General features: G+C 38.4%; 2 protein-coding genes across 2 annotated transcripts; one reads left to right on the forward strand and one right to left on the reverse strand.

Moving 5' to 3' along the window:
• Window positions 1-23: 23 nt before the first annotated feature.
• Window positions 24-4,325, forward strand: LOC117333705. Its single transcript, XM_033893126.1, has 3 exons — window positions 24-653; window positions 1,158-1,670; window positions 3,902-4,325. The coding sequence occupies exons 1-3, from the start codon at window positions 152-154 to the stop codon at window positions 4,168-4,170; spliced, it is 1,284 nt and encodes a 427-aa protein (XP_033749017.1). The 5' UTR covers window positions 24-151; the 3' UTR covers window positions 4,171-4,325.
• Window positions 4,326-8,318: 3,993 nt separating this feature from the next.
• LOC117332255 lies at window positions 8,319-22,477 on the reverse strand. The gene is made up of 14 exons (XM_033891140.1): window positions 22,332-22,477; window positions 21,859-22,096; window positions 17,991-19,185; window positions 16,387-17,750; window positions 15,528-16,224; window positions 14,933-15,049; window positions 14,432-14,742; window positions 14,208-14,312; window positions 13,930-14,086; window positions 13,460-13,643; window positions 11,660-13,275; window positions 10,217-11,488; window positions 9,294-9,812; window positions 8,319-8,975 (listed from the first exon to the last, which is right to left on the reverse strand). The coding sequence occupies exons 1-14, from the start codon at window positions 22,475-22,477 to the stop codon at window positions 8,707-8,709; spliced, it is 8,190 nt and encodes a 2,729-aa protein (XP_033747031.1). The 3' UTR covers window positions 8,319-8,706.
• Between the last annotated feature and the right edge of the window lie 2,832 nt (window positions 22,478-25,309).

Here is a 25,309-nt window from a genome sequence, read left to right on the forward strand (position 1 = left end):
CCTAATTTTCACCGATAGTGAGAGCAGTAATTTGGTAGAAATTTCGTTTGAAAATCAAAGCCATTTATATCCCATTCAACCTAATATAAAAGATGTCTATGAAGTTCATACGTCATTTGTCAGCTCAGCTGTCTTTTCTGGTAAGCAGATTATGACAGTCAAGATGGAAAAGGTACAGGCCGATATGGAGCTCCGGGTTCTGTTAGACGTCAGTGAGAACCTTAAACTTTCAAATAACACAGACGGTCATGTTATTGTTCGACAGGTTTCTTCGTCCGAGCTACATGTAAATGTCAATGTCCTGGATAAAGAGAGTGGAATTAAAGACATTTTCGTTGGTGCAGGGTCTACCCGCGGCGGGTTTCAGATTCATCAGTTAGTTCCTGTGCCTTCATCGTCAAACATATTACTCTTCACTGAGGCACTTCACGGACAAGAGGTATACATAACAGCAATCGTAGAGAACCACGCTGGTGATCGGAGTCACTTTCACTCCCGCTCTGTAATTATGGATCACACACCGCCAATTATATCAAACGCAATGATGACTATGACCTACAAGAGCTCTGCGGAGTATGCATTGACCCAGGTCAATGTCACGTGGGAGGTGAAGGATACCGAGAGCTCAACAGTGCAATGTTCTTGTGTGATAGGTATGACTGTGAAAAAAGAGCAGACTACATTAACTGTTCTTCCAAGGTTATTTTGTATAAGAATGCGATGCTAATTTTAATGGCTTTTTCAGGATGCTGTAATTATATTATAACATTAAACTAAAAAGTCGTCAAATAAAACCTGGTAAAGTACTGAGCTAGACCCCGGCCATACAAATAAGTAAGTGTTCAAATATCAATGAAAATGCTAATATAAAAGAAACGACTGAGTGTTGCCAGTTTTATGACGTGAAAAATAAGACGCTTGACTGTAACAAATAAGTCAACTTTCATCAATTATTTATAGCAATTCTCTTAAACTAATTATCGTCAACAAAGTAATTCGACCAACATAGGGTAAAACTGCACGATCAACGCAATAATTAATCACATCACTAGACAAAAACAATATTTTTACCGCCCTGTACGATTTCGCATTCAGTTCATATAGATAAAATCGTTATTTACAGAGGTAAAATTAATGTGTTTTCATTTACATTGCAGTGGACGATGCAAACGGAACGATAATTGACGGAATAATAAGCTCACCCAAACGGTGTTACACACCACCACTTCCCTTGATGCATGGTACTATGATTTCGGCACTCGTCAACTGTTACAATGACGCTAACCTGGGACAAATCGCATCAGTTGGGCCTGAACTCGTTGCCTATCTCCCACCAGACGTGAAGAACGCTAAGATTTTCTTTTCGACATCAGTGGAGACTTCAGATGGACTTCCCATTGTCCGTCCAAGTTCATCTTTGATATTTTCCTGGGAAGGTATCGACGACTCCTTTGGAATCAAAAGCTATTCATACCGTATCCTGCATGGTGGTCAAGTTGCCAAGGACTGGGAGGACACGGAGACGCGGTCCTACGTATCGGTAGAGGACGTCAGTCTCACAGACAACGGTCTATACTCCGTGGAGGTAACGGCGAATAATTATGCCGGGATCTATAGCAAAACCATCAATGCCTCTGTTCTCGTCCTCGGAGAGGCTCCATCTCTCACAGGTATGTTTATATCAGAGATCGTGATATGTAGATTTATATACTATACAATTATGTACTTCAAGTGAGGTCTATACCTTATTTACGAACCGGGTCTGAACAATATTCACCGAAGCCGAAGTTCGAGGTGAATATTGTTCCGACCAGCTCCGTAAATCAGGTAAAGACCGAAACTGAAGTCCACAACTGTTTTATCATATGACACTTCAAAATTATTTAATGAAAGAATGACTAATGAACAATAAAAAAATTCGATCAAGTTCAGAGTAGTTCAAAATAAAAAGACAAATTTATAATAAAGTTTGTTTCATGTACACACTTCAATAGTGCTACATGTAAACTATTTCGGATTTAATTGACTACTTGGAGTTTAAATTAATTGTGGAAAGTCAAATTCAGAGGTTGATGACAAATACTTGTTTACACCGTGTCGTGTAGCCATCAATATTGTTTTTTTGTTTAGAAGTCTTTCCTTTCCCTGCCCTAACTTCGACGAAGAATTTTGCGAGAACACTGTCCAGCTTCTGTTTGCTGTAGGTTTGAAACGCTTCATTCCCATCTAGATCTGTGAATACGAGTGGAAAAGGCGTACATCAGCTTACGTTGACTTTTTGATATTTCTTGAATCTTTATCACTAAGAATTCGATCGGTTTCTTCCTGACCAAGAGTTGTTAAGCGTACGGTTGTGCCATTGCTGACCATCGTCATGTAAACATTACGTAATTCAGTCGCGCTTTGATTGGCTGCTGATAGATGGGCGGGGAATTCCTAGTCCTATTTTAGTAGCGGTCTGTAACACTTTTTATTAATAGATCGCGGTCTGTAACACTTTTGAAGACTCGTCACGTGACTAGGCTCGACCAATCAGGATTATATATCAGCGCAAGTCATATAATTAAACATATAGTTTCTTTTTGGCTAAATATTGTCATGTATCGACTCCCATACAATGACTTATATGTTGTAATGTATCGACTCTCAAACGATGACCTGTATGGTTATTCTTTTCATGCATTTTTATCTAATTATTCTTTTAATCTGGTCAGAAAATTAAGAACTTTGATGTTTATTATTTATTTTGTCTGGATGTTTATTCATCACCACTTTATGGTGATTGTAAACTTAACAATTTAATGATATCCATTTTTGATACTATCATACAAAGTTCCAGTATTCCGAAATCGTTTCTGAGATACCCCGCTGAGGTGGCATTTGGTTCCGCTCGTCGTATCTAAAGAAATGTTGACATTTTATTTTGTGCTCTGTTCGGAGACGAATTCGGGCCAATGGATTGTCAAATTTGTTTCAATATACAGTGTATATATGCAAAGCGACACATATAACACTCCGGAACCCTTCCGCGTCACACCCGGCCTTTTCTGATAATATACAAATTACAGAATATGGACATGGATTTTGAAGAGGGACTTATTTTACAATTTGGATTACATTTGAAATGAAAAGATCCTTCCTAAAGAATCGAATTCTGAAAATAATGGTACAACAAGTTATTTCACCTAAAAGGACTCCTTGTCAAATATCACAAAACTGTCGACAAGTAGCTTTGCGATCGCTTCGCACGTGTTTTACCAGGCAAGCATAAACACGTCATCACAGTTATTAGTGTTATATCATATTTTAAAGCGCGTCATAGACAGCGCGTAGTCACGAAATATGCACATGAAAAGATGGGTGCACTATTTTGAACATATACATCATTTTCTATTTCATTGGCGTGGAAAATTTATTTGGAGAATAGTGAAGATTTACAGAATATCTATACCACTCTATAGAGACCTCAGATAATTGCATCTTTATCCACGTGATTGATTAGGTCACACGATGTAGAATGATTATTACAGGAGTGTTTGCGCGGACGGTCAGTGCTTGAGTGCAAGCATCGATCTGTGACAATTTCACGGAAAACTGACGCTTTAAATACAAGTGTTAGTTCTAAGGTTATTTCATCAAACAAAGAAATAATCAAAACTTGCAAACAAATATGAAGAGAGGGCGAAAATTAAGGTGGTGATCGACAATCTGTTTCTACCGGGTGATTTATTTCCAAAGCAACTTCTTTGTTTCTCCTAAATTGATAAGAGTACATACTTACCTTATACAATTAGAAATCACATCCCAGCCCCTTTCAGACTCAATATATCCTGGGTTATGCTTGTTTGATATCTTATACAAAATACTCAATTGAATACCCGTTTTGTTTATTTCCGCTTAGATCAACTTCCACAAATCTCTAGAACAGACGAAATTGTGGATGTTTCTTGGGTTGATGTATTTTCCGTACGACCAGAACTACAGCCTACATATTCCGTAACCATCGGATCAGAAGAGGGCCTTGCCGACATCGTAAGGCGTATGAATATAAAAGAACAACGTCACGTTTTTCATAACATGTACAGCGGAAATGATGCATTTGTCATCATCACTTGCACATACAATACAGGGACAACGTCGGTGTTCCGTGCAAAAGTGTCAATTTCATAGGGATGTGATAATCATGGTTTTAAAGCGTTTTGGTGTATCATAATAATTTTGCCTTTGATGATTTCTGACTCCATCGAAATTATTGATTATTCGTAATTGTCGTCATTATGATCTAAATATGTAAAATATGCAAAGATCTTTGAATGGAAATATTAGAAGACACTTATATTGATTAACGATTATTTAACCATAGATTTTGTATCCTTTATTCATTTTACCATATAATAAAATTATTGTAATTCTTACACATATTATCCTCGTTTAATTTGTACTGTCTGAAAATGAATTTGTTCCGAAAGGGCTATTTCTTTTCGCGGTAGTTTTTCCTACTCCCATCTTCGACACATCATTTCATTGTGGAACAAGATTTTTTTTTTTTTTTTTTGTACTTTACCGGATCTCGCGGCTTGCTTTGTTTTTGTTTAACGTCCTATTAACAGCCAAGGACGTGCCGGGTTTTGGATGTGGAGGAAAGCCGGAGTGCCCGGAGAAAAACCACCGGCCTACGATCAGTACCTGGCAACTGCCCCACGTAGGTTTCGAACTCGCAACCCAGAGGTGGAGGGCTAGTGATAAAGTGTCGGGACACCTTAACCACTCGGCCACCGCGGCCCCCTGATCTCGCGGCCAATGCCACCATGATTGAATTTGGTATACAACCCATATAGTGCCACGAGTTCATTATGATTAGGCTTACAGATGTTAATACCTTCTTCGTTTTACTGAATCATGGCTCCACCAGTCTAATTAACAGCATATCCTCAGTTATGTCATGTTTTCTGTGATTTAGACCGACCAAATAACCTTTACGTATAGCATAGATAATAATTTTTGACCACTGAAATAGGAAATAGTTAAACCGAACGGCACAACAATCTTGACATTCACCCACATCTTCCTTCTTTTTTAACATCTTTCTAAAACGTTTGGTCACAATTATATTTCCCGATTCTACTCTTTGATATATTCGTTTTAATAACATTGCAAAACCATTTACCCGATGTAAAATGAGATAAAATGTCAAATTACGAAGTCCAAATTAGTAAGGCATTTTGAAGCTTGGTTGTTCAAATCTGAACAAGAGGTCAAAGTCGCCAGGTCAAGTTCGAGATTTCCATGGTGATTTTATATTCCGGAAGATCTTACGCTGGGCAGGGATATCCGCAGTTTTACCGGGGTGAGATCAATAGAATCTAACACGGGTCTGTTCCGTGGGCAGGGATATCTCAACCCGAGTGTAAGAGGTTGGCCAGTCAGCACGAGGCTTGTCGAATGCTGGCTAGCCAAACTCTTACACGAGGGTTGAGATATCATTGTTCATGTCTGATTATTTTTCTCACATACTTGCAAACAAATGCAAGTTTTTATGAAAGCTTTTCATCGCACCATCTTCAATTCTTCTTGGAATGTGCGTCAAAATTGATGACATCATCATTTACGACTTGGTTACTAAACGTTAAATTATGACGTTATGTGAGCGGCGTCATATAGCGCGTGCCAGCTGTCTTTACCCACTGTGTGAGATCGATTCATCTTTTCCCTAGCAACAGCGGGATAACCCTGTAAAATATGTCGGAATTTCTTTCCTCTCACACTGGAAAGGGATGACCTGCAGTTTTACCGGGGTGAGGTTATCTTATCTCACCCTAGGGCAAAAGACAAGCTACACGTGCTCTTTGAACGTGCTCTTGTTCTCGATAGGATGACGTCACTATGACCTGACCCGAACGTTTGTATGCTAAATATCAATATTATTCACAAAAGAAAAAAAGTCTGTTGAAGCCTTATCACAACTGTCATCCGCCGTCCACGTGTTGTTGTTTACATACGTTTGGATTTGGTTCACACTTCGATTGGAAAACAGGATAAGAGAAAATAATCTTTCACCTTTTTGGGGATGAGATAGGGGGATCTCCACCCGAGGAGGGAGATTGTTAAGTTCCCAAACACTCGGCAAGCCTCGTGTTTGGGATAAACATTCTCCCTACTCGGGTTGAGATCCCCTTTATCTCACCCCAAAAGGGGTGAAAGATTCTATTAATCTCATCCCAGGGCAAAAACAAGCTATACGACTCTGTATGAACATGCTCTTGTTCCAATAAGGTGACGTCACTAGCCCGTCTTGAAACTATTTCACGGGATCACACGTATAAATTTGGTTGTTTACTTGTTTACCTGTGTGCAATCTATTTGAGGAAGGTTTAAAATGTAGTGGAAATGTTCAAAATCGATGATTTGGTAGATTTGGATCAAATGGAGTTATTCAGTGTACATTCAAACCGATTGCAACTGATGTTTAAAGTACGTTTGTAATATATTTGATGCAGATAATGACTTCTCCTCAGATATCACACAAATTCCTCCACAATTTAATCATCCCTCTATTAATATCGTGTGTTGTTACAAGACGTGACACATGTGTACCGGTAGCTCCTTGCGCAGTTGTGACCGCACCGAGTAAACAAAATAAACAGCACGACACTTCAAAAGATGACAGTAGATGTACCAGTTTGAATGACTACAATATGGATTTTTTCATTACCAAAAATGAAAACAAATACACACCGAGAAAACTCTGTCCCACATTAGTCTGGTACGGAAATTCCTAAACTCTGCGTGGCATTCACAAAATTCCAGAACATGAAATTAACAAGTTTGTACGTGTAAGAAGGAAGGATGGACCACCATTTCGACCAAGCTATGAAGCATTACGCTGTAAACAATAATCTAAAAACAGTGACATGGCAATATACCGATGGCTACAGACAGAATCACTGATACCGATATCGATAAACTATATAAGAACTTGGAACAGATACTCCCTAGAGCCCGTTGAATACTCTAAACAACACACGTCACTTCGTTATGAGGGATGTGGGAGATGGGCATAGGGTCGTGTTTTGGGGGACATAGCACTTTGTTAACAGGGAACTAAATATGGAGTACTTATCCTATGACAAAAGACAAAACCACGGGAGGGGACATAACAATCATAAGGAATAGAAAGCCTACGATGTACGCCACAACAAACAACCCCGAAAAATGTCCGATATCAACTTACAAAGTGTTTTGTGAAAAACGGCCAGCAATTTTTTTCAAGTCCCAATCAACCCTTCTATCTAATTCCAGTCACAAACTTAACTAAACCGGAGATAACCAGTAATGATTTTGGGGAAGAATAACCTTTCAAATTACTAAAAACTATTGCTTGCATTGCACATCTCGAGGTAGAAAAAAACGACTGACGAACACAAGTGTGTGAAAACGCTTTTGGCAGAACCTACTGGAGACGGGAGTTCCGGACAAACAAGCTGTACACATAACAGGGCCTAGAATTATCAATCATTGAATAGTAAACGTCTGGAGAACAACGTTCAAAGGCTAACAATGTACGTTTTCTTGAGAACATTTAAATCATGAATCTGTTCCGTTGACAGGGATATCTCAACCCTCGCGTAAGTGTCTGGCTGGCCAGCACTCAGCATACCTCGTGCTTAGACCAGCCAAACTCTTACACTCGGGTTGAGAAAGCCCTTTCCACGGAACAGGCCCATATGATGTAAGATTATACTAACCTCAACCCTCGGGATAAGGCTCACAAGCTGTCTAACACTCGGTAAGCCTCGTGTTTAGAATTCTTATCTCCCCTTCCATCTCTCAGGTTGAGATACCCTAGTCTCACCTCGAGGGGGCGAAGAATGCTTTATAAGCCCAACTAACAGACCTCATGTACTCTCTCGAGAGCATAGCTCCGAATCTATATTGTTTTTATTCGTCTTCGTTTTAGCGACATTGAGTTAGTCGTATTAGTTGGTGTTCATATAAAAACTAAGGAGAACACTCTTTTTGGTTTCCTTACTGCACTGGAATGGTTATCGGTTCATGCAGGATAATGTCCAGAAAACAGGATGAGTTCTAAAATAGGCTGTGATATGTGTATTATGAAATCTTATATAGTATGAAATTGAACAATGATACCCTTGAATTTACTATGATATCACTTGTATGTATATTTTTAGACCCATGTAAACATAAAAAGAAAAATCGTGGAATTCTTTGTTTCATTGATACTATATAATATATACACAGCTAGCAGTAATACACATTTAACACCTCGCATGAGGAATGTCTTAATGTCATATAGCAGGAAACAATACATTCAAATTATCGAACCAATATATTTCCCGTTTACTGACATGAAACGACTTCATATACGCAAAACAATGAAATGGAAGATGATGGATACTTCCTGTTTATTTTTATATTAGGAAAAAAAGGGATAAGTTTGATTATTAAAAACAAACATCAAAATTCATTTAATATTGTATTATGCTTTGAATTAAGTCGGTAATCTGCTTTAGTTATGCATAAACATCCGAAAAGTTTAAACAAGAACGGACTTACAGTTCAATATAATTTAAATGACATATAATTTAATAAACATTTTACACATTTGCAAGCACAAATAAATTTAGAAACCTCTTCAAAGGAAATATTAGAGATATCGGGTTTGAATACATTTAATCAGATATGTATTTATGATAAAGACAACTTTCTACGAAATACAGACGACTCTCCCGTCTGATATGTACATGTTATGATTGCAAATACGTCACTTCCGTCGTAGATATTCTGAAACACGTGTCGCTCCTCTGTCGTCTCCACTCGTCGTAAGATGTCGGCAAGTCCAAGATTTGAACCTAACGTTACGACGAATGTCGGCAGGAAGTCTGGTCTTACGGCAAACACATCACTCCAAACAATTTCCAAAACATTTCCATTTTTGGTCGCTTTGGGATAGTGGCCTAAACAGAAGCATATATAGTATGATAGTGGTAAGGAATTCCTCAAAATTATAACTACTGTTAATCCCTTGTTAAAGTAAGCAACATATCTGTTCGTTTCTCAAAATTAAAATAAGCAGTGCTAAAGTCGAATATGTCTTAAAATGCAATAATTGATAAGTATCTCCATCATAATATGATAGTAGTTCAGTACATTGTTGTAAGATAAATATTAAAATGGCGAACGGTTGGTCGAAACAAAATATTCCCGTTGTTAAGAATGACGTTACTACGGGCTGTTATAGTTAAACAATCTTACAATGTAACAAACTGTCATACCTGTTAGAGATGGGGCCTCTCCGCTGACAAAAACAGAGGCGTTGATTGCTTGGCTATATATCCCGTTGTTGTTAAATGCCGTTACCTCCACGGTGTATAGACGGTTGTCTGTGAGACTGATGTCCTCTACCGATACGTAAGTTCGCATCTCCGTGTCCTCCCAGTCCTTGGCAACCTGACCACCATTTAGGATACGATATGAATAACCCTTGATTCCAAAAGAGTCGTCGATACCTTCCCAGGAAAACATTAAAGATGCACTTCGACGGACAACTGGCACTCCATCTAAAGTCTCGATTGCTGTATCGATTAATACTTTAGCGTTTTCCACATCTGGTGGGAGATATGCAATGACTTCAGGTCCAACAGATGCAACTTGTTCAAGGTTAGCATCATTCAAACAAGTAATGACCGCCGATATCGCAATCCCATGTATCAAAGGAAGAGGTTTTGTCTGAAAATGTTGGCGCAAGGGTTCCATCTCAATTTCATCAAGGACTGTGTTGTTCGCATTTTCGCCTGAAATTTACATAAAGACACATTTTGATGCATGTTACGTTTATACGAATATAAGTATCATTCATGACGAGTCCTGGATGTTTCACTATGTCCTCCGACTGTGGTACGCTATGTTGGCCGTATTAACATTTATTTTGGATTTAGCCTAATAGAAAAAATTATAAACTATTATTTCAAAAGGACTATTTTGTTTAAGCATTGCATGCTCCTTTGATGCACGCTTGACATTTTACCTGTATATGCACTTGTATGTATTTAACAAAAAACATAGTATTTCCAATCTTTCTTCTGTACAACTGAAACGCTTTATTATTTTTTCTTCATTCACCGAAATACTAAACCTACTGTTTCAGTAAAATAAGATTCTGTTACAGAGCAAAAATGTTACAATTTTATATTCATACCTATTATACAGGAACATTGTGTAGAAGAGCTTTCAAAATCATTCACTTCCCACGTAACAATGATCATGGTCATTGAAGTCTCTTCAGAATTGTCGTAGGTCATAGTCATCACAGCGTTTGATATAATTGGCGGTGTGTGATCCATCATAATAGGGCTGGCGTAAAAGTGACTCCGATCTCCAGAGTGGTTCTCTGAGATCGCCGTTATATGTACCGCCTGTCCGTGAAGTGCCTCTGTGAAGAGTATAATATTTGACAATGAAAGCACAGAGACGAGTGGATGGTTCTGGAACCCGCCACGGGTAGACCCGGCACCGACATAAATGTTTTTGATTCCACTTTCGTCATCCAGAACATTTATACTAACATTAAGCTCTGATGGCGAAATCTGTCGAACAATTACAAAACTGTCTGTGTTATTTGAATGTGTACGGACCTCACTGACCTCTAACAGAACTCGGATTTTGAGATCCGTCTTTACATTTTCCATCTGAATAGTAATACTACTATCATTAAGGAGGGACGAGCTTACAAATGATGTCTGAACATCATACACATCATTTATATCAGCTCGGATGGGATATATATGGGTTTGATTTTCAAACGAAACCTCGACTATATCACTACTTTCGTTTCCAATGCCGTCGAAAATCAGGTGTAGCGTATATACAGATGTATGACTCGCATGATTGACTAACATTTTCGTCCAAAATAAAGTTCCGTTTTCTGTAGCTAAAGTTTCATTGTACAGATTAGCAAATTCATGGGTTCTAAATCCAGTCGGGGGAGAAGAATCGTATATGAATGGAGGAGAAAAGATTATTTCACTTTCAAACCCTGCGGTGTCTAACGCTTTAACAGCAAATCTGTTCCACTGCCCATCTGTGAGATTGTTATTATCAAGCGTGAATGTATTCCGTAAACCAATCCTTTCGAACTCTAACGGTCCAGTACTAGCGTTAGCTGACTTGTCAAACGCCACGAAGAACGTTTCAATGGCTGAATGTCGGTCGGCGAAACCCCGGAACGATACTCCAACGTCTTGCGAATTCTGGGTATGAGAGTTATGGAAATTGGCTGTATTGAACACGACACCTGTGTATGGCCTTTCTTGATCGACCAACATCCCATCCGAGACAAGCGTTGTTTGGAGTCCAACATAATTTATAGCCGTCACGGTAATGTAATATGTTGTTCCTGGGGAAAGGGTCAAGTCACGCCAGGACCTTGAAGTGTTTAAACCTTCATCAACAGTCATTAAAACGTCATCCGCTGTCAAAATAAAAAAAAAATGATTTATTCACTTGACATGTATACACCAGACTACTATAAAAAAAAAATGCATGAAGGATGTTACATGTGAAAGTAAATCATATAGGGTAAATAAAATAATTTATCGAAAATTGATTATTCTGTACGGAATTGTTTAACTTAAAAGCTTACCTCCTGGAGTTGTTCCCAGGGATACAAGGTAGGCGTATATTCCACTCTGAGGGTCTGTAAACACATTCCCCCAGCACGCGGTCAATGTATCCAGTGTCGTAGTGAAGTCGAGGTCGTGCTCACAAGACCTTCCGTCATTTTCTCGGATAAAACGTCCCATCCGAATAGATGGAGGGGTATTATCGATATGTACTGGGGATGACATAAACTCTATAAATACCGACTCAGATATCCAAGCTCTGAGGTAGACCAAATAACTGGTGTCATGCTTAAGATAGCGTTCTCCCCTCAAACAATGAACAATTGATATCTGATGCTCTACGTCATGCCAAAGATTTTCGTGTAAGGGGTCAAATATTCCAGTCCCAACAGGCATGTTAGCCTGTCCAATACTCCATTCATATCGTGTGATGTTGTCTACATCAGACCCATAAGCTGTCCAGCGAGCAGATATACACGATGAGGACACCGATATCGGTGTATATATATCCCTGGAGCCATGATCAATATCGATATTTAAGGAGATGGAGTTTGTTAGATTATTGTTCAGACATTCAGCGGCCACGTCGATATTGTGACATTTTTGTCCTACCACTGCGCACGTGCAATCTTTGTTACAATAGTGTATATCACAGGAATGCCTTAAAATGAACAGTTCGCCATGCATGTCAATGTGGTTTGAGGAGACAACGGTCACCGTCACTTTGCCAACGGCACTTGTCAGCCCTGCATGATTCTCAGCCCAGACTGTGATAATCAGTAACTGCCCAGGAATGATGTTGTCATTTAACACGACCTGGATGGTGTCCACGTCTTTCACAGAGTTAGATTGTGCAAATGATTGAACACCGTCACTTAATTCAGATCCACTATACGTCTTGCCTACTTTAACGTGGTACAGTTTGATACCTGATTCAACATCTCTGAATCCAGATAATGTGATGTTCATAGCTGACACGGTTTTACCTAATGCGGTAACTGAGTACCAGGTCATAGGTTCAGTTATTCCACCAAGATGAGGAGGAGTTGGGTCTATTAGGATGTTGTTTGAAGTCGCGGAGGTACAAAGTCCTGCTTCATTACAAGCTGTCACTTTAGCGATGTACGTGTCTCCAGCTTTTAGCCAGTCTTTGTTTAAAAGTGACATGCGCAGTTCATTGACATTTGTCAAGTGAATGTTTTCAACCGGTGTGTGCCCCTCGTGGTGAGTCGTCACTGAAACGATGTGTTTAATAATCGGGCTCTCGGAATCCTTAAACTTCCATGAAAGTTTGATAATAGATGGATCGAACTGGTACAAATAGTTTGCCGACGTGTACCCTTCTTCAGAATCCATAACCGGAGTATTGACTACTACCGGTGAACTTGCATCAACGACGAAGCTGTCGGAGACGCTATCCGCAGACATCCCAAGGTGGTTTTCGGCCATGACTACCACACATAATGCCTCATTGAGGGGAAGTGAGATCGAGATGGTCATGTAGTCGGCCAGCAGGAAATTTGTGAATGGTAAAACATCGCATGTTTCACTTACAATGCGTCGTATGCACACATTGTAACTCCGTATTCCTGATTCAACATCGGAAAAACCAAACCACTGGGCTTGAATGGTATCCCTGTTACAAAAGCAACCAACGTTTTATGATAAGGTCAATACTATCTACATCAAAAATGTGATTCAATATATCTTCTAGGCGTAATTTTCATAATTTTGCTGCCAATTGCCATTGTATTTGCGTCAACGCACGACACTACGTCTATGTTTTCAGTAATTATGCTTAATTGTAATACACTACTCACGGATGTGCCCAGAATCTTGAGTGGTGTCCATCAACTCCTACGTGAACGATCCCTGGGATTGGTGGTGAGTTGTCTACAGTGAAGCCATTGGATGACACAGACGTACATAATCCAGCTCCGTTACACGCTTTAACGGTGCAGAAATATTTTACTCCCGGGACAAGGATATACTGCCATGTGATTGCTGTTCAGAAATGGAATAGTGCAGTAACAATAAACAATTGTATAACAATTCTAGTATATCAATATACTGTAACAGGAACAACCGATGTAGTAAGAATAGGCTTGTAGTTCTCAGGCATACACCAAAGTATATATGTGTGTTTTTATAAAGACACCTATTTCATCGACTATGACATATTAAAAAGAAATATTATTAACACTGGACATTAACAAATTGTTTGTCCAATATGCAAACATTTTCGTTTACGTTTTTCTGTTGATAGATTATTGATAAGCTGTCTCCCCACCTGTGTGGATTCCAGTAGAAGTCATAATCCTGACGTCATCCTCTGAAGGCTGTGTGCCCAGTCCTGCTGTATAGTACAACACTCCGGAATGGGGATCGCTGAATCCCGACCAATGACATCCAGTGTGTGTCGTATTCGCTTGAAAATCAAGGTCCGGCTGTGGATGTAACTACCACTTAATATGGTTACATATATTCAATTCCGCAGATACATTCATGTGAATACCAAATATGTGAGCATGTTTATCACAAAATATGATTATAAAAAAGTAACCGTACCGTTAGGACCTTAGCGCCATCTCGGACTGTTCCCTTAGTTGGAGGTGACCGATCGAAAACAAATGCTTCTGACGATGACACTGTTAGTTCTGCTTTGTTCGTCACCTTATTTCAGAAATATCAATGTAAAATATTAATAATGAATGTCCTTACTATGAATATCTATATACACATGTATTATCAAAATAATTATTATGGAGTTAATGTTAAAGAAAACCACGTACCAGTATGATGATAAAATATTTGTGTCCATCATGTAGTTCAGAAAGGTCGGTAAACGTTGCAAACTCGCCGAGGAAATCACGGAGGTATATGATGTCTGGATTCGATTGGGTCGACCCAATCCCTAACTGTATCCTGCCAATACCACTCTCGTTGTCACGGAAACCTGTCCAGTGGATGTTGAGCTTTGACCCGATGGTGTCGTGTGACATCAGATAGGTCCCAACATGTAACGTTCCTCTCACAGGTGGTGTATTATCATACATCACGCCAGGGGAAACGACTGTGCTTGAATGACCCACATGATCATATGCTGGTCAACAGAGAACAGAATAAACTATCAGACAGGATCAATAGCAATCCACGTAATTTAGACGGATATTGACCTATATGATGTAATGAACAACTGATATCATATAGACAACAGATAACATACTATGCAATATTTGATTATACGTGTCATTCATATTAAATATACACTGACAAGCGTTCAAACAACTCACCAGTAATGGTGGCGTAATAAGATGAACCTGAATGGAGATATGGATTGTTGATTTTCACAGAATTTGAAAGTCCAATTGTTGTCTTAGCCACGACGTCTTGTCCGAATGGATTGCTCCCTTCGAAAGAAAAACCGTTTAACATTTCAAATGATTCTATAACTAAAGTAAGGTGGGGGCATCTTTGAAATGCTACGTTGTCGACAGCGTATCCACTGCGTTTCAGTAAATTCATGAAACGGTATACATAGATAGGAAATATATATATATTTAACACTAGAATGAAACACTAAAAACCCGTGAACAATGCCCTAAAAGAATCGTCTATAAGACCCAAAAGTAACATTTAAATTAAATATATACGGAACCATATATATAATGCTGTAACATGGTAGAATATCTTCAGAGTGCAATTAATTTTCTGTTCGTTTCAAAAATTAAGTTCATTTTTTTTCGGATGGTGGTTAATACTCAAAGTATATTGTAAGTAACATTTGGCTTAGCCTATTCTTGTTTCCAATCGATCATCATTACGCTTTGTCGGCGATGTGGCGCGTTTAAATGTTGCGGTCGCTATATTATGGTAAGTTATACTTACCTATGGAATATTCATATTTAGATATACTATCCGGATATCCCAGTTTTTCGTATCCATGATAATCGTGAAACCCATTCCAGTGAACCAGCAGATGTCTGTTGTCTGTGATGTACCCGTTCTGTGATGTAATGGAGACATAACCTGTAGCAGGGGAATTTTCGTCAATAACAAACCCGTCACCACAAGTCTGAAATGACGGGATAACTTGGCCATTCCTAGTTGTATAGGTAGCTATCTCGGCACAGACGTAATATAATATTTCGTTTTCCAGAAGTATCCCCTGAAAGGCACAATATCCTCCAAGTGTTTCCACGACTGCTACACACATAGGGTTATTGTCACATGATAGTGGTTGACGTTTGGTATCCTTTAGGAGATACCACGTGACCTGCCTTTCCTCCACTCCAATTATGATCCCACCGACTCTGATATGTTTAGGAGTGAAGTCCAGTTCGGCCTTATGTAACCATGTGAGCTTATATCCGATATTCGAGGCGTGGATGGAGTCTTTTATATCGTTAACAACATCCGAATCAGAGTCAACCTCGTACAAAATGGTTTTATCGAAGATATTCGGATCCTCTGTCACCATAAGTGGGACACATTGTACGCCTGATGGTCCCACTGGACAGTATACCTCTACACAGGTAAATAGCTTCTGATGCGGATAGACCGGGATTTCAATACACTGTGAAATCTGTGAATGAAAATCATAGAAGTAGTACATTTCATTTTCACATGTGACTAAAGTACAAAACTCGAACTTATAAAAACAGTATATATTTACAAATGCAGCAATTTGGATAATAGAGAAATCAAAACCACTATTGAAACTCGTCATCAATGAAATGTTACTCACTATGTTTTCAGATAGTTGATAAGCACGCCATTTTGTAACTTGTTTTGTGGCCATACTATCCAGGAATACGCCCCATCGCACAATGGAGTCATTCTCGTCATATATCCCAGATGGGCATTCGACGTCTGATATTGTGACTTGTACATCTGAGCACGTGCTTTCAGTTTTGTCCAAGTATGTTTTTATACTGAACGCATTAGATGTTGAATCTGTGACTACAAAACCGTTAGAACTGGTCCATTTAAAGCAGTTCTCCCCGATACAAGGTCTTACGGAAACAACGTATCGACCAAGCCCTAAGAAAATGTCGTCAAAACTGTATGTAGCGGCATTACTAGTAGATTTTCCGTATGCGATGGTCATCTGATCAGATGTTTTGGTGTAGTCAGGTGATAAGGCTTGAAGTTCAACTTCATAATGCGTTACATATTGCCGGAAATCATCATCATCATTCCAGTAAGCAGAAACACGTCGAGATACAAACATGACATCATAATCAACGACGCAGTCAGCAACATGAACACTAACAAAAGAACTTGTATAATTGTTTGAAGACATATTGAAACGAGGAAATCGTACCATTGGTACAAAAGATACGTAATAAAGATGCTTTATCTGTCTTTGATTGTAAACACGTGCTTCCTTGCTGAATACAGAGACACTAGCGTTCGCAATGAAAGTGTATTCATGACCGACATGGAACTGTATACCACCAGGAATAATATCAAGTTCCTCTTTTATGAAGACGGTTGTGTAAAGGGATTTTGTCCGTCCAGAACATCCTTGTCCATCATATACCTGGAGAATAGACGATTCAATATCGGAACCGTTGACCAAAGTGAAGCCGTCCGATATACCGACTCGTTTTCCTCCTGTTGATGAGGCCCGAATTGCCGTAAAATACCGCGTATACTGTGTGAGATTAGTATCTGCTTCACAATGAACGCGAGTATCACCTATTTGGTGAAATAGAACCACGTCATCAGCTCCAGGAGTTATCCCTACTCCGAATTCATAGCTCACAGTGTCATAGTGTTCAAATCCTTCCCAAGCAACGCATAATTGAGTTGATGCTAACATTACATCGACGTCATTGTAGTCTCTATGGTGTGATTGTTCATCAGATGTGACGTCATAAACGAGTCCATGACCAGGTGGCAAAATTGATGGAAGGTAGAAAGGTTCAGTATTCACAGTACAATAGTAGCCGGCGTTGTTAAAGGCATACACTTGAATATAAAATTCGAATTCCCCCTGTATGTCGTACTCTTGTACATCCGAGAGGTCAAGCTTGAAACACATATTCTCTCCACATCCAGTTACGAGAAGGGCTTTAAATCCTGAAACTAGACTCCCATGGCGACCTGGTAAAAAGTACATCAAAGTTGAATTGCTACAAACTACGATGAATGTTTACTTGACATCAACATTAATAAAATTCAATATTGTTAAACAAAGCTATTGAAATATTAAGACACTTGGACAATTAGGAAATGCTTAGCCAAACCAACAATATTTCTCTTTTTCATCTTCATTGGAAAAAATAGTTTTAAAACTGTCTCAGTTTCATTTAATGATAAAGATCTGCAATTGATTAGTTGTACCTATTTGGTAGAAAAAAGACGATATGGTCTCCTGCTGTTCATTGTCACTGAACTCATTCCTATTCCAGTGGATGAACATATTGTTGTCATGAAAACTAGAAAGCAGATTAGACGGACAAATGGGCGGGGACTCGTCAAGTATAATGGAGCCAAGCACGGCCGTCGTTTGTAGACCAGCACTGTTGGTAACTCTGACGAAGACGTAGAACTCATCTCCATTACTTAGACCAGTATGTCTTTTCTTGTAGAAATATTTATGATGACTTGTATGGTAATCAATCAGGTCCGGAGATTCCACACTGTCCTTTGCCGAACCTATCCCGACGAAAGCCTCGTGAATTTGGCTATCATCTTCGATTACATCCCATTTAATGTTAATCAAATCGATTGGAAGATAGATAATACCATTTGTAGAGCTGATTTCACATGCCCGAGAAGTATGTTTGATAAATGAGATGTTCATAGGCAAAAGGGAAACAAAGTCATTCGTCGTGGAATTCATACACTGTTTACTGCACTCCGCTCCGCTCATTTCGTGTTTTGATAAGTTTGATGTTATCAACCAAGCGCTTCCATCAGAACATAAAATAGTTTCTTTCATAGTCGCACTTTGTAACGTTAGATTCTCCACTATTGGGGCTGTTCTGTCGAGAAGGATACCATCCGAGCAGACAGGTTGTGACGGTTCCATAGCGTTGTTATAAGCCACCACAGTCGTGTAGTACTTGCCCTCCTCTGGGAGAGAAAGGCGGACAGACGTTAGCGTTGTTTCGTCAGTTAATATAGTATTGTTTCTTGTGGCATTGTTATTGGAACTAACAAAGTCTTCACTTTGCAAACACCCTTTAGCCAATCCGACTTTATATAACTTTATACCACTTTCGTGGTCAAAGAATCCAGCCCAGTTAACGATTATCGCCTTTTCACTAGTGTAGTCTATATCCGGTGTTCCTACCGCCCCTTCCATCACTACTCCGGGAGCTGGGGGTGAGTCGTCAGCTAAGATTTCCAAGTGTTCTACAAAGACAAGTCGGGCTACGTTTGTGGCTGTAATGGTGAAGTGGTACTGACGATTGTGATTTCCGTTATGAGTGTTACTATGGACGAGTGAGTTCAGTTGGAGGGTGAAATTAGAATAGGAACATGGCCCTACAGAAGGACAGTAACAGGTCTGTGCATCGTCTGGGCAGGACATCTGTAATATAAAAGATCTTTGGCATAAACAATATTTTGCAGCTCAAGGTATACCAATAACTGTTATTTGCGAAACAATCACAAATTGCAATTTGAAGACCAAAAGTAAATAGATCAATAAAATAATGTATACTTGCATTCGTTCCAATTCGTTGAACACTCAGGGAACCTTGTCCAATATCATTGCCACCAAAATGTGTACCGAGAGACCAGTCTACAGAGTAAATGCTACTGTGGATATCCAGTGTGTTGAATGTGAGGATCATTTTAGACAGGTCGGTACTATTGTGTACGAATAGACGTTTGTATCCATCTTTCTCGAGCCACATATTTAATATTTCTGGTTCACTTGAGTCGATGTGACTCGAAAGGGATTCTGAATACGAATGGGACATGATGTCTTCTGCTATTATATCTAGACGATATGTTTCCCCATCACTTAACGTCGGTGAGACGCACAACGCCTGTGTTGTAAAGTTAGGCACTTCAGTCTTCTGAATTATCAATTGTTCATCACGACTCAACGTATAATGAAACATTGTTAAACCAGTGGACATTTTCAGTTCCAGATACAGGAAGGATTCCAGTTCGTCTGGTCATAGACACCAGATATTAGGCCGTGGTAATCTTGCTTAACTGGTTTCAGAAGATTCAGATGGTAAAATTTATCGTTGAGGTATCTGTCGATCCAGGTGTAACATATTTTTCCAAAGTGTGTTTGCCACTTGTAGTCAGTTTCCTTAGATGCCGTAGTTGAATAAATAGGTCGATCATCCCGCGTAATTATTGTTGATGAATTGTCAAACATGACAAATCTTCGGGCTTTCTTGACATTGTTCGCGACGTCTTTTACTTCCAACACTACAGCGTACATAGCCGGATTCGGTAGTTCTGGTGGTATGCTGATATCAACAGGGGAAGGATTTCTCTATAGCAGGTATAACGGGAACTCTGCCAACGTCAAGAAACTCTGTTCCTGATTCCTTAACATCATACAGGTTAACTACGTACGTGTGTATACCGGAAGCGAACTTCGTATCTCCGATAACAGGAGAGGGATCGTCCCATCCTGTGAATGTCACTGTAAAAGTCTCGGCTCGTCAGAAGACGATTGGTCGTTTCCAGTGGTTCCGTACTACAAGAGTTGTGTTCCAGACAGTGTCTCGGTGTGACATCGTCATACCAGTAACATAATTCTCTCGACGTGGCAGTCTTTGGGTATGGTACTGAATGCGTGGAATAATGTTTGGACATTCCTAGAAATCATATGACCTCCACCTTGTACCGCAAATCGAAGACAAAGCCTTCAATATATATATAAGAATAAAGTTATAGTATATAAACTACAATTATTGGTATTGACATCAGGATAGTTTGATTGCTATTTATTAGAATTGTGGCCTGCAATAAACACAATTCGTTGTTGCCCTCTGCATTTGCTTAAGAGGCGTAATGTGAAAATCGCCTGCAGTAGTTTATACTTGTTTTCTCAGCAATCTGTTTGACAAGAACTTGAACAAAACAATTGATGCATTCATTAGATATTCTATGATATTGGTATCATCTATACTAATCTGAAACTTTAGTTGTTTTTCCAAAACCTAATTAAGGATGCCTATACATTTTTATAACAACGATTTTACTATACAGATATCGTTATTTAGAAGATGCCAATTCAGCTGTGGGGATGTTAGGGATGTCACAATCTAAAAAAAATTTAAAAAATAATTCGCTGATCTCACGTTACAAGTAATGGATTTTTTTTCTGGAATGTATAGTTTATCAACATGTCCATAAAATGATAAAAGCTGTCATCAACACAAACCTTTGTCCGTTTTCCAAGGTGAAAGAATTATTCAGGATTCGATTATAGGGCGCAGGATTCAAAGGAGTGTTACTGTTTGGGTCTACTTTAATTGGAAATGTATCCACGGTTTCTGAACCTGAAACATAATTTGATAGTAAAATGGTGAATACAATTTTTACTGTGAAATCTGTACTCTTTATGTTTCGTGCTGAATTGAATTGATATATTTGTATCTAAACAATATAGATGTCCTCGTTGTGCGTCCACACGTCATGCTATTTTTATAAGTTATTTCTTCACATACTCTCGTTATCAGTTTTGCCATTTCTTTTTCCTGTTCTTCCATGACTTCACAATGATTTATTTTGATTATCAGAGTGATTAAATATACGACATAGGAGAGAGAAATATTATGTTATACTACTATATCGGTTAAAATCTGTACAATGTCGAAATAACATATCGAGATATGTAAAATGTTAACTGTATTTATTTTACAACAATTTTTAAACAACAAGTTTAATCAAATACATTAATTACGCTTGTTGGTTCCAATGAAGGTGCGCGAGGGGTCTTATTGTATGGTGAAACTTGAGTTCCTGCGAAAATCCTATTGGTCGTGCAGGTGAACCATACCTTTTCATATCCGATCGGGGAATCATACCCTGGCCGCTAAGGTGAAAGGCAAGTGAGTTATCATTGTGCCTTCCCTTCCACCCATTTCTTTCGGGAAATAAATATATAGAAGAATAGTGTAAAAGTAGCTTCACTACCTTCTATTCACTTACCTGACAGATTTTTTTTCACAATATGAAAATGTACGTCGGTGACACCAAATGCATATTCAGTGACGAAACATGGCTTTACAGAGTTAAGGTGGGATACGTCGACTAGAAAATCGAATTTTGTGTCTGTGACCACCTCTTGGACCTGTATGTTCCCGTAAAAGTCCTGCTGATTGGAGCAATGGTTCGGTTGTCCTGGTGCCACATGTGACATTCGTTCGTCGTTGTTTTGGTCGATTACTTTCATTCGGCATGTTAGGGCTTCTGGAGACCTAGTCACTGTTAACGGCAGAGACAATATCACAAAAGTAGAAAATATACTTAAACACAAATAAAACCCATATACTTATACAAAAGAAAAGAACGAAACATTCCGTTGTGCTATTAAGTAGTACTTAACATAATATGTTCATTATATATATAACAATGCGTGCGGCAGTGTATCTTTCTCTTTTTCGGAATTGCATTACGAAAGTAATTTCTATATGGAAAGAGGTATACAGACTTTTATAAACTGGACTTACATTCACATTTTGCCTGCATTGAATCGTATACCCTCCTAAAGCTAGTGCTATCACAGACACAGTCCCTAGCGTAGTTGTGTGTATCGGGACTACCACATGTACCAGGCCAGCACCAGCGTTCTTCCCAGGAACATGTTCCTTGGAATTACAGGCAAATGCTATTATATCATACCACATTGTTAGCGTAGAGCATTTACAAATCACGAGAAATTTATATACATGTAAAAGTATATGCGTAATATACGCGGTTTTAACGACAAGGCAATTTCTAAGTTGTAACACAGAGGGATATTGGGGTAACAGATTTATTCACACCTTTCCCCATGCTTTCAATAACCATACATATGTGCACATGAACAGTAATTACAGTGTAATGAAATTAATATTATTTGGTATGTGTTCTATATCTTACAGCCTAATCCAATGTTTTGTTAAAATGTAACCTCTTACGCAATCCTAACTAATACTCAACAGAAAGTAAAAATATACGTGAAGACAATGATTTTGTCGTTACACACAACGACACTGCTTTGGCTGGAAATGCTATTATCGATAAAACTCCTATTTCAGTGATATAAATCAGAAGATCACCGTACAACAATAAATATTTGCAAGTAGCCTTCTGGCATCTCTATAATAAATTACCTGACTCTATAGCCTTCTAAATACAGGTGATGCATCATATCCGCTTTCGTGTAATATAATTTATTGACTTGATCAGATATTGTCAATTGACGGATATATATGGGTCCGGTTAGATTAATATTAGGCGACATGATGCAATACTTGGCGGCCAATACGTATATTTCCGTAGATGGAAACCAATTGGTTTATTCGATTGAGTCATTTTCTCTACAGAATATCAAAAGAAAATCGAATACATGTGTGCGTGACTTTATATATAATACCAAACATGTAGTATAACAGCTAAACGTGATCAATATCATTAATACTGAAGAATGATATTTTTCACCTATCAAAAGTAAAACCAAACCTAACTTAGTTTATGACATTCAAAATATCGCAGTATGATGACGAAGGCAATACATTTTATAAAATAAAACACATAGTAATATGTAATTGTCTACGTTTCCTCATCATAAGGTACCAAGTATAAAGATACTAAAACAAAAAATCTGTCACTTATGTTAGATATATCAATGTCAACAAGACCTGACCTGTTTGAAAATTAACTGTATCTATATGTAAATTACACCATCATATACAAATGTCCCAGTCTCTATTGAACAATTTATGTGTATTAAGTGCACAGTCATGTTTTCCCCTTCCTTATTATGTCCGGTCAACATTTCAGTCTCTATTATAACTAGATTTCCAGTGCTTACCTACCTCTTGTCATTATATATGCATGTTTTTATGCATCTCAAGTTTTGACAAGCACTTGAGGTCGTCCTTAAATGGCCCTAGCTGTTGATGGGATGGTAAACAAATAAAACCAATCCAAGCCAAACAATATTACGATGGTCTTCAGAATCTACCTCATCAATGACCGCCCATATCATATCATGCCTTCCGGGATCATACAAAAACTGCTATGAAATCGGTTTTTTTTTCAACGCAAATGCCTCGTGTCTTTCCGGACAATCTAGATCTGCTATGTAATGTTTCAATTTGAACGTCTGTTCAATGAATTTTCATGAATTGGTTGATAGACCGATTTTAACCAAAGTTCGTATGTTGGAAGATATTGGTTTGAAGTTAATATTCGTAATAAGTCCATATACTTCCGTTGCAGTTTACATGAAAATTCGGAAGTTATTTTCCAGGACTTTTCTATGGTATTGCTCTTTGATCCGTACTGAGGGGTTAGTAAGAACGTATAATGCTAGGGATCGCAATCAAGTAACATTAATTACAACTTCTATATAAATTGTTGAATAAATATGTTGTAATCGTTAGATATAAGGATTTGGTGTTTCCATACACGTTAGTATATTGTTAGATTAATAATTTCCATATTTGTATGGAAAAAAAAAATAAACAAAAACAAAAACAAACAAAAACGTACTTGTGCATGTTCTCCCTCCATTGTCCAGTTTAAATAGGTCAGCATCCCTACATTTGGTACACCAGCGGTTTGACAAACTGGTACATAATACCTTGCTGCAATCAGTAATGCTTCCGCATGCTGAAAGTGAATTTAATTATCTGATAAAAAATGACGCTTGTGTTTCGTCAAAGCCAATGTCTTCTTGGGCCCTCGCTATTTACTTCGTGAAAGTTATCGTAATAGAATTTTGGAACACTTTAGGCATTTTGGATTTCGGATGGAAAGTAACTAAAAAAACTTGATCTTTAATGTAGGAATCGTCTTCATTATGAATTTAAAAATAATGCCTTGGATATGATGAAATAGGGGTATAATGTTCAGAATATGATGAAATAGGGGTATAATGTTCAGAAATATGTACACATAAGATAGATATATAAATGTCCACACTTATCTAATCAAGTAAATAACTAAGATCCATTTTCCAACCTAGCATGCTAAGCAATATTATGTATGATTTATGATTTCCCTACATCCTGATTCATGGAGAGGAATCAAAGGTGAATGATAGGGATAACTTTATACCAAATTTAGCATTAAGAGAAAATATAAATCACATTTACTTGAAGGTGATGCATGATAGAGTACTACGCGCCAAATACCGACAAATATTTCACATAACAATAAATAGCTTTCAATTACTTAAAAATATAATTTGCTTTTCGGCAAAAAATATTGACGATGTACTGTTAAAACAACTGATTTTTTAGTGAAATTTGGCTCAGAATGCTTGTAGTTGCAGAACCATCGTCATTCTGCAAAGCATTGTCATAGGTTGTGTAGGTCTTACTCACAGCTGCATCCGTATTCTTTTATGTAATAACTATCCTCACACTGTGAACATCTTCCGATATGACAGGCTACACGCTCTGGGGTAGTTTTGCAGTTGTCGATAGGTAGGCTGTAGTAACATTCTGTGTAAATTAAACACAAGGAAC

This window comes from Pecten maximus, chromosome 8 (genome assembly GCF_902652985.1).
Source record: "Pecten maximus chromosome 8, xPecMax1.1, whole genome shotgun sequence".
NCBI lineage: Eukaryota > Metazoa > Mollusca > Bivalvia > Pectinida > Pectinidae > Pecten > Pecten maximus.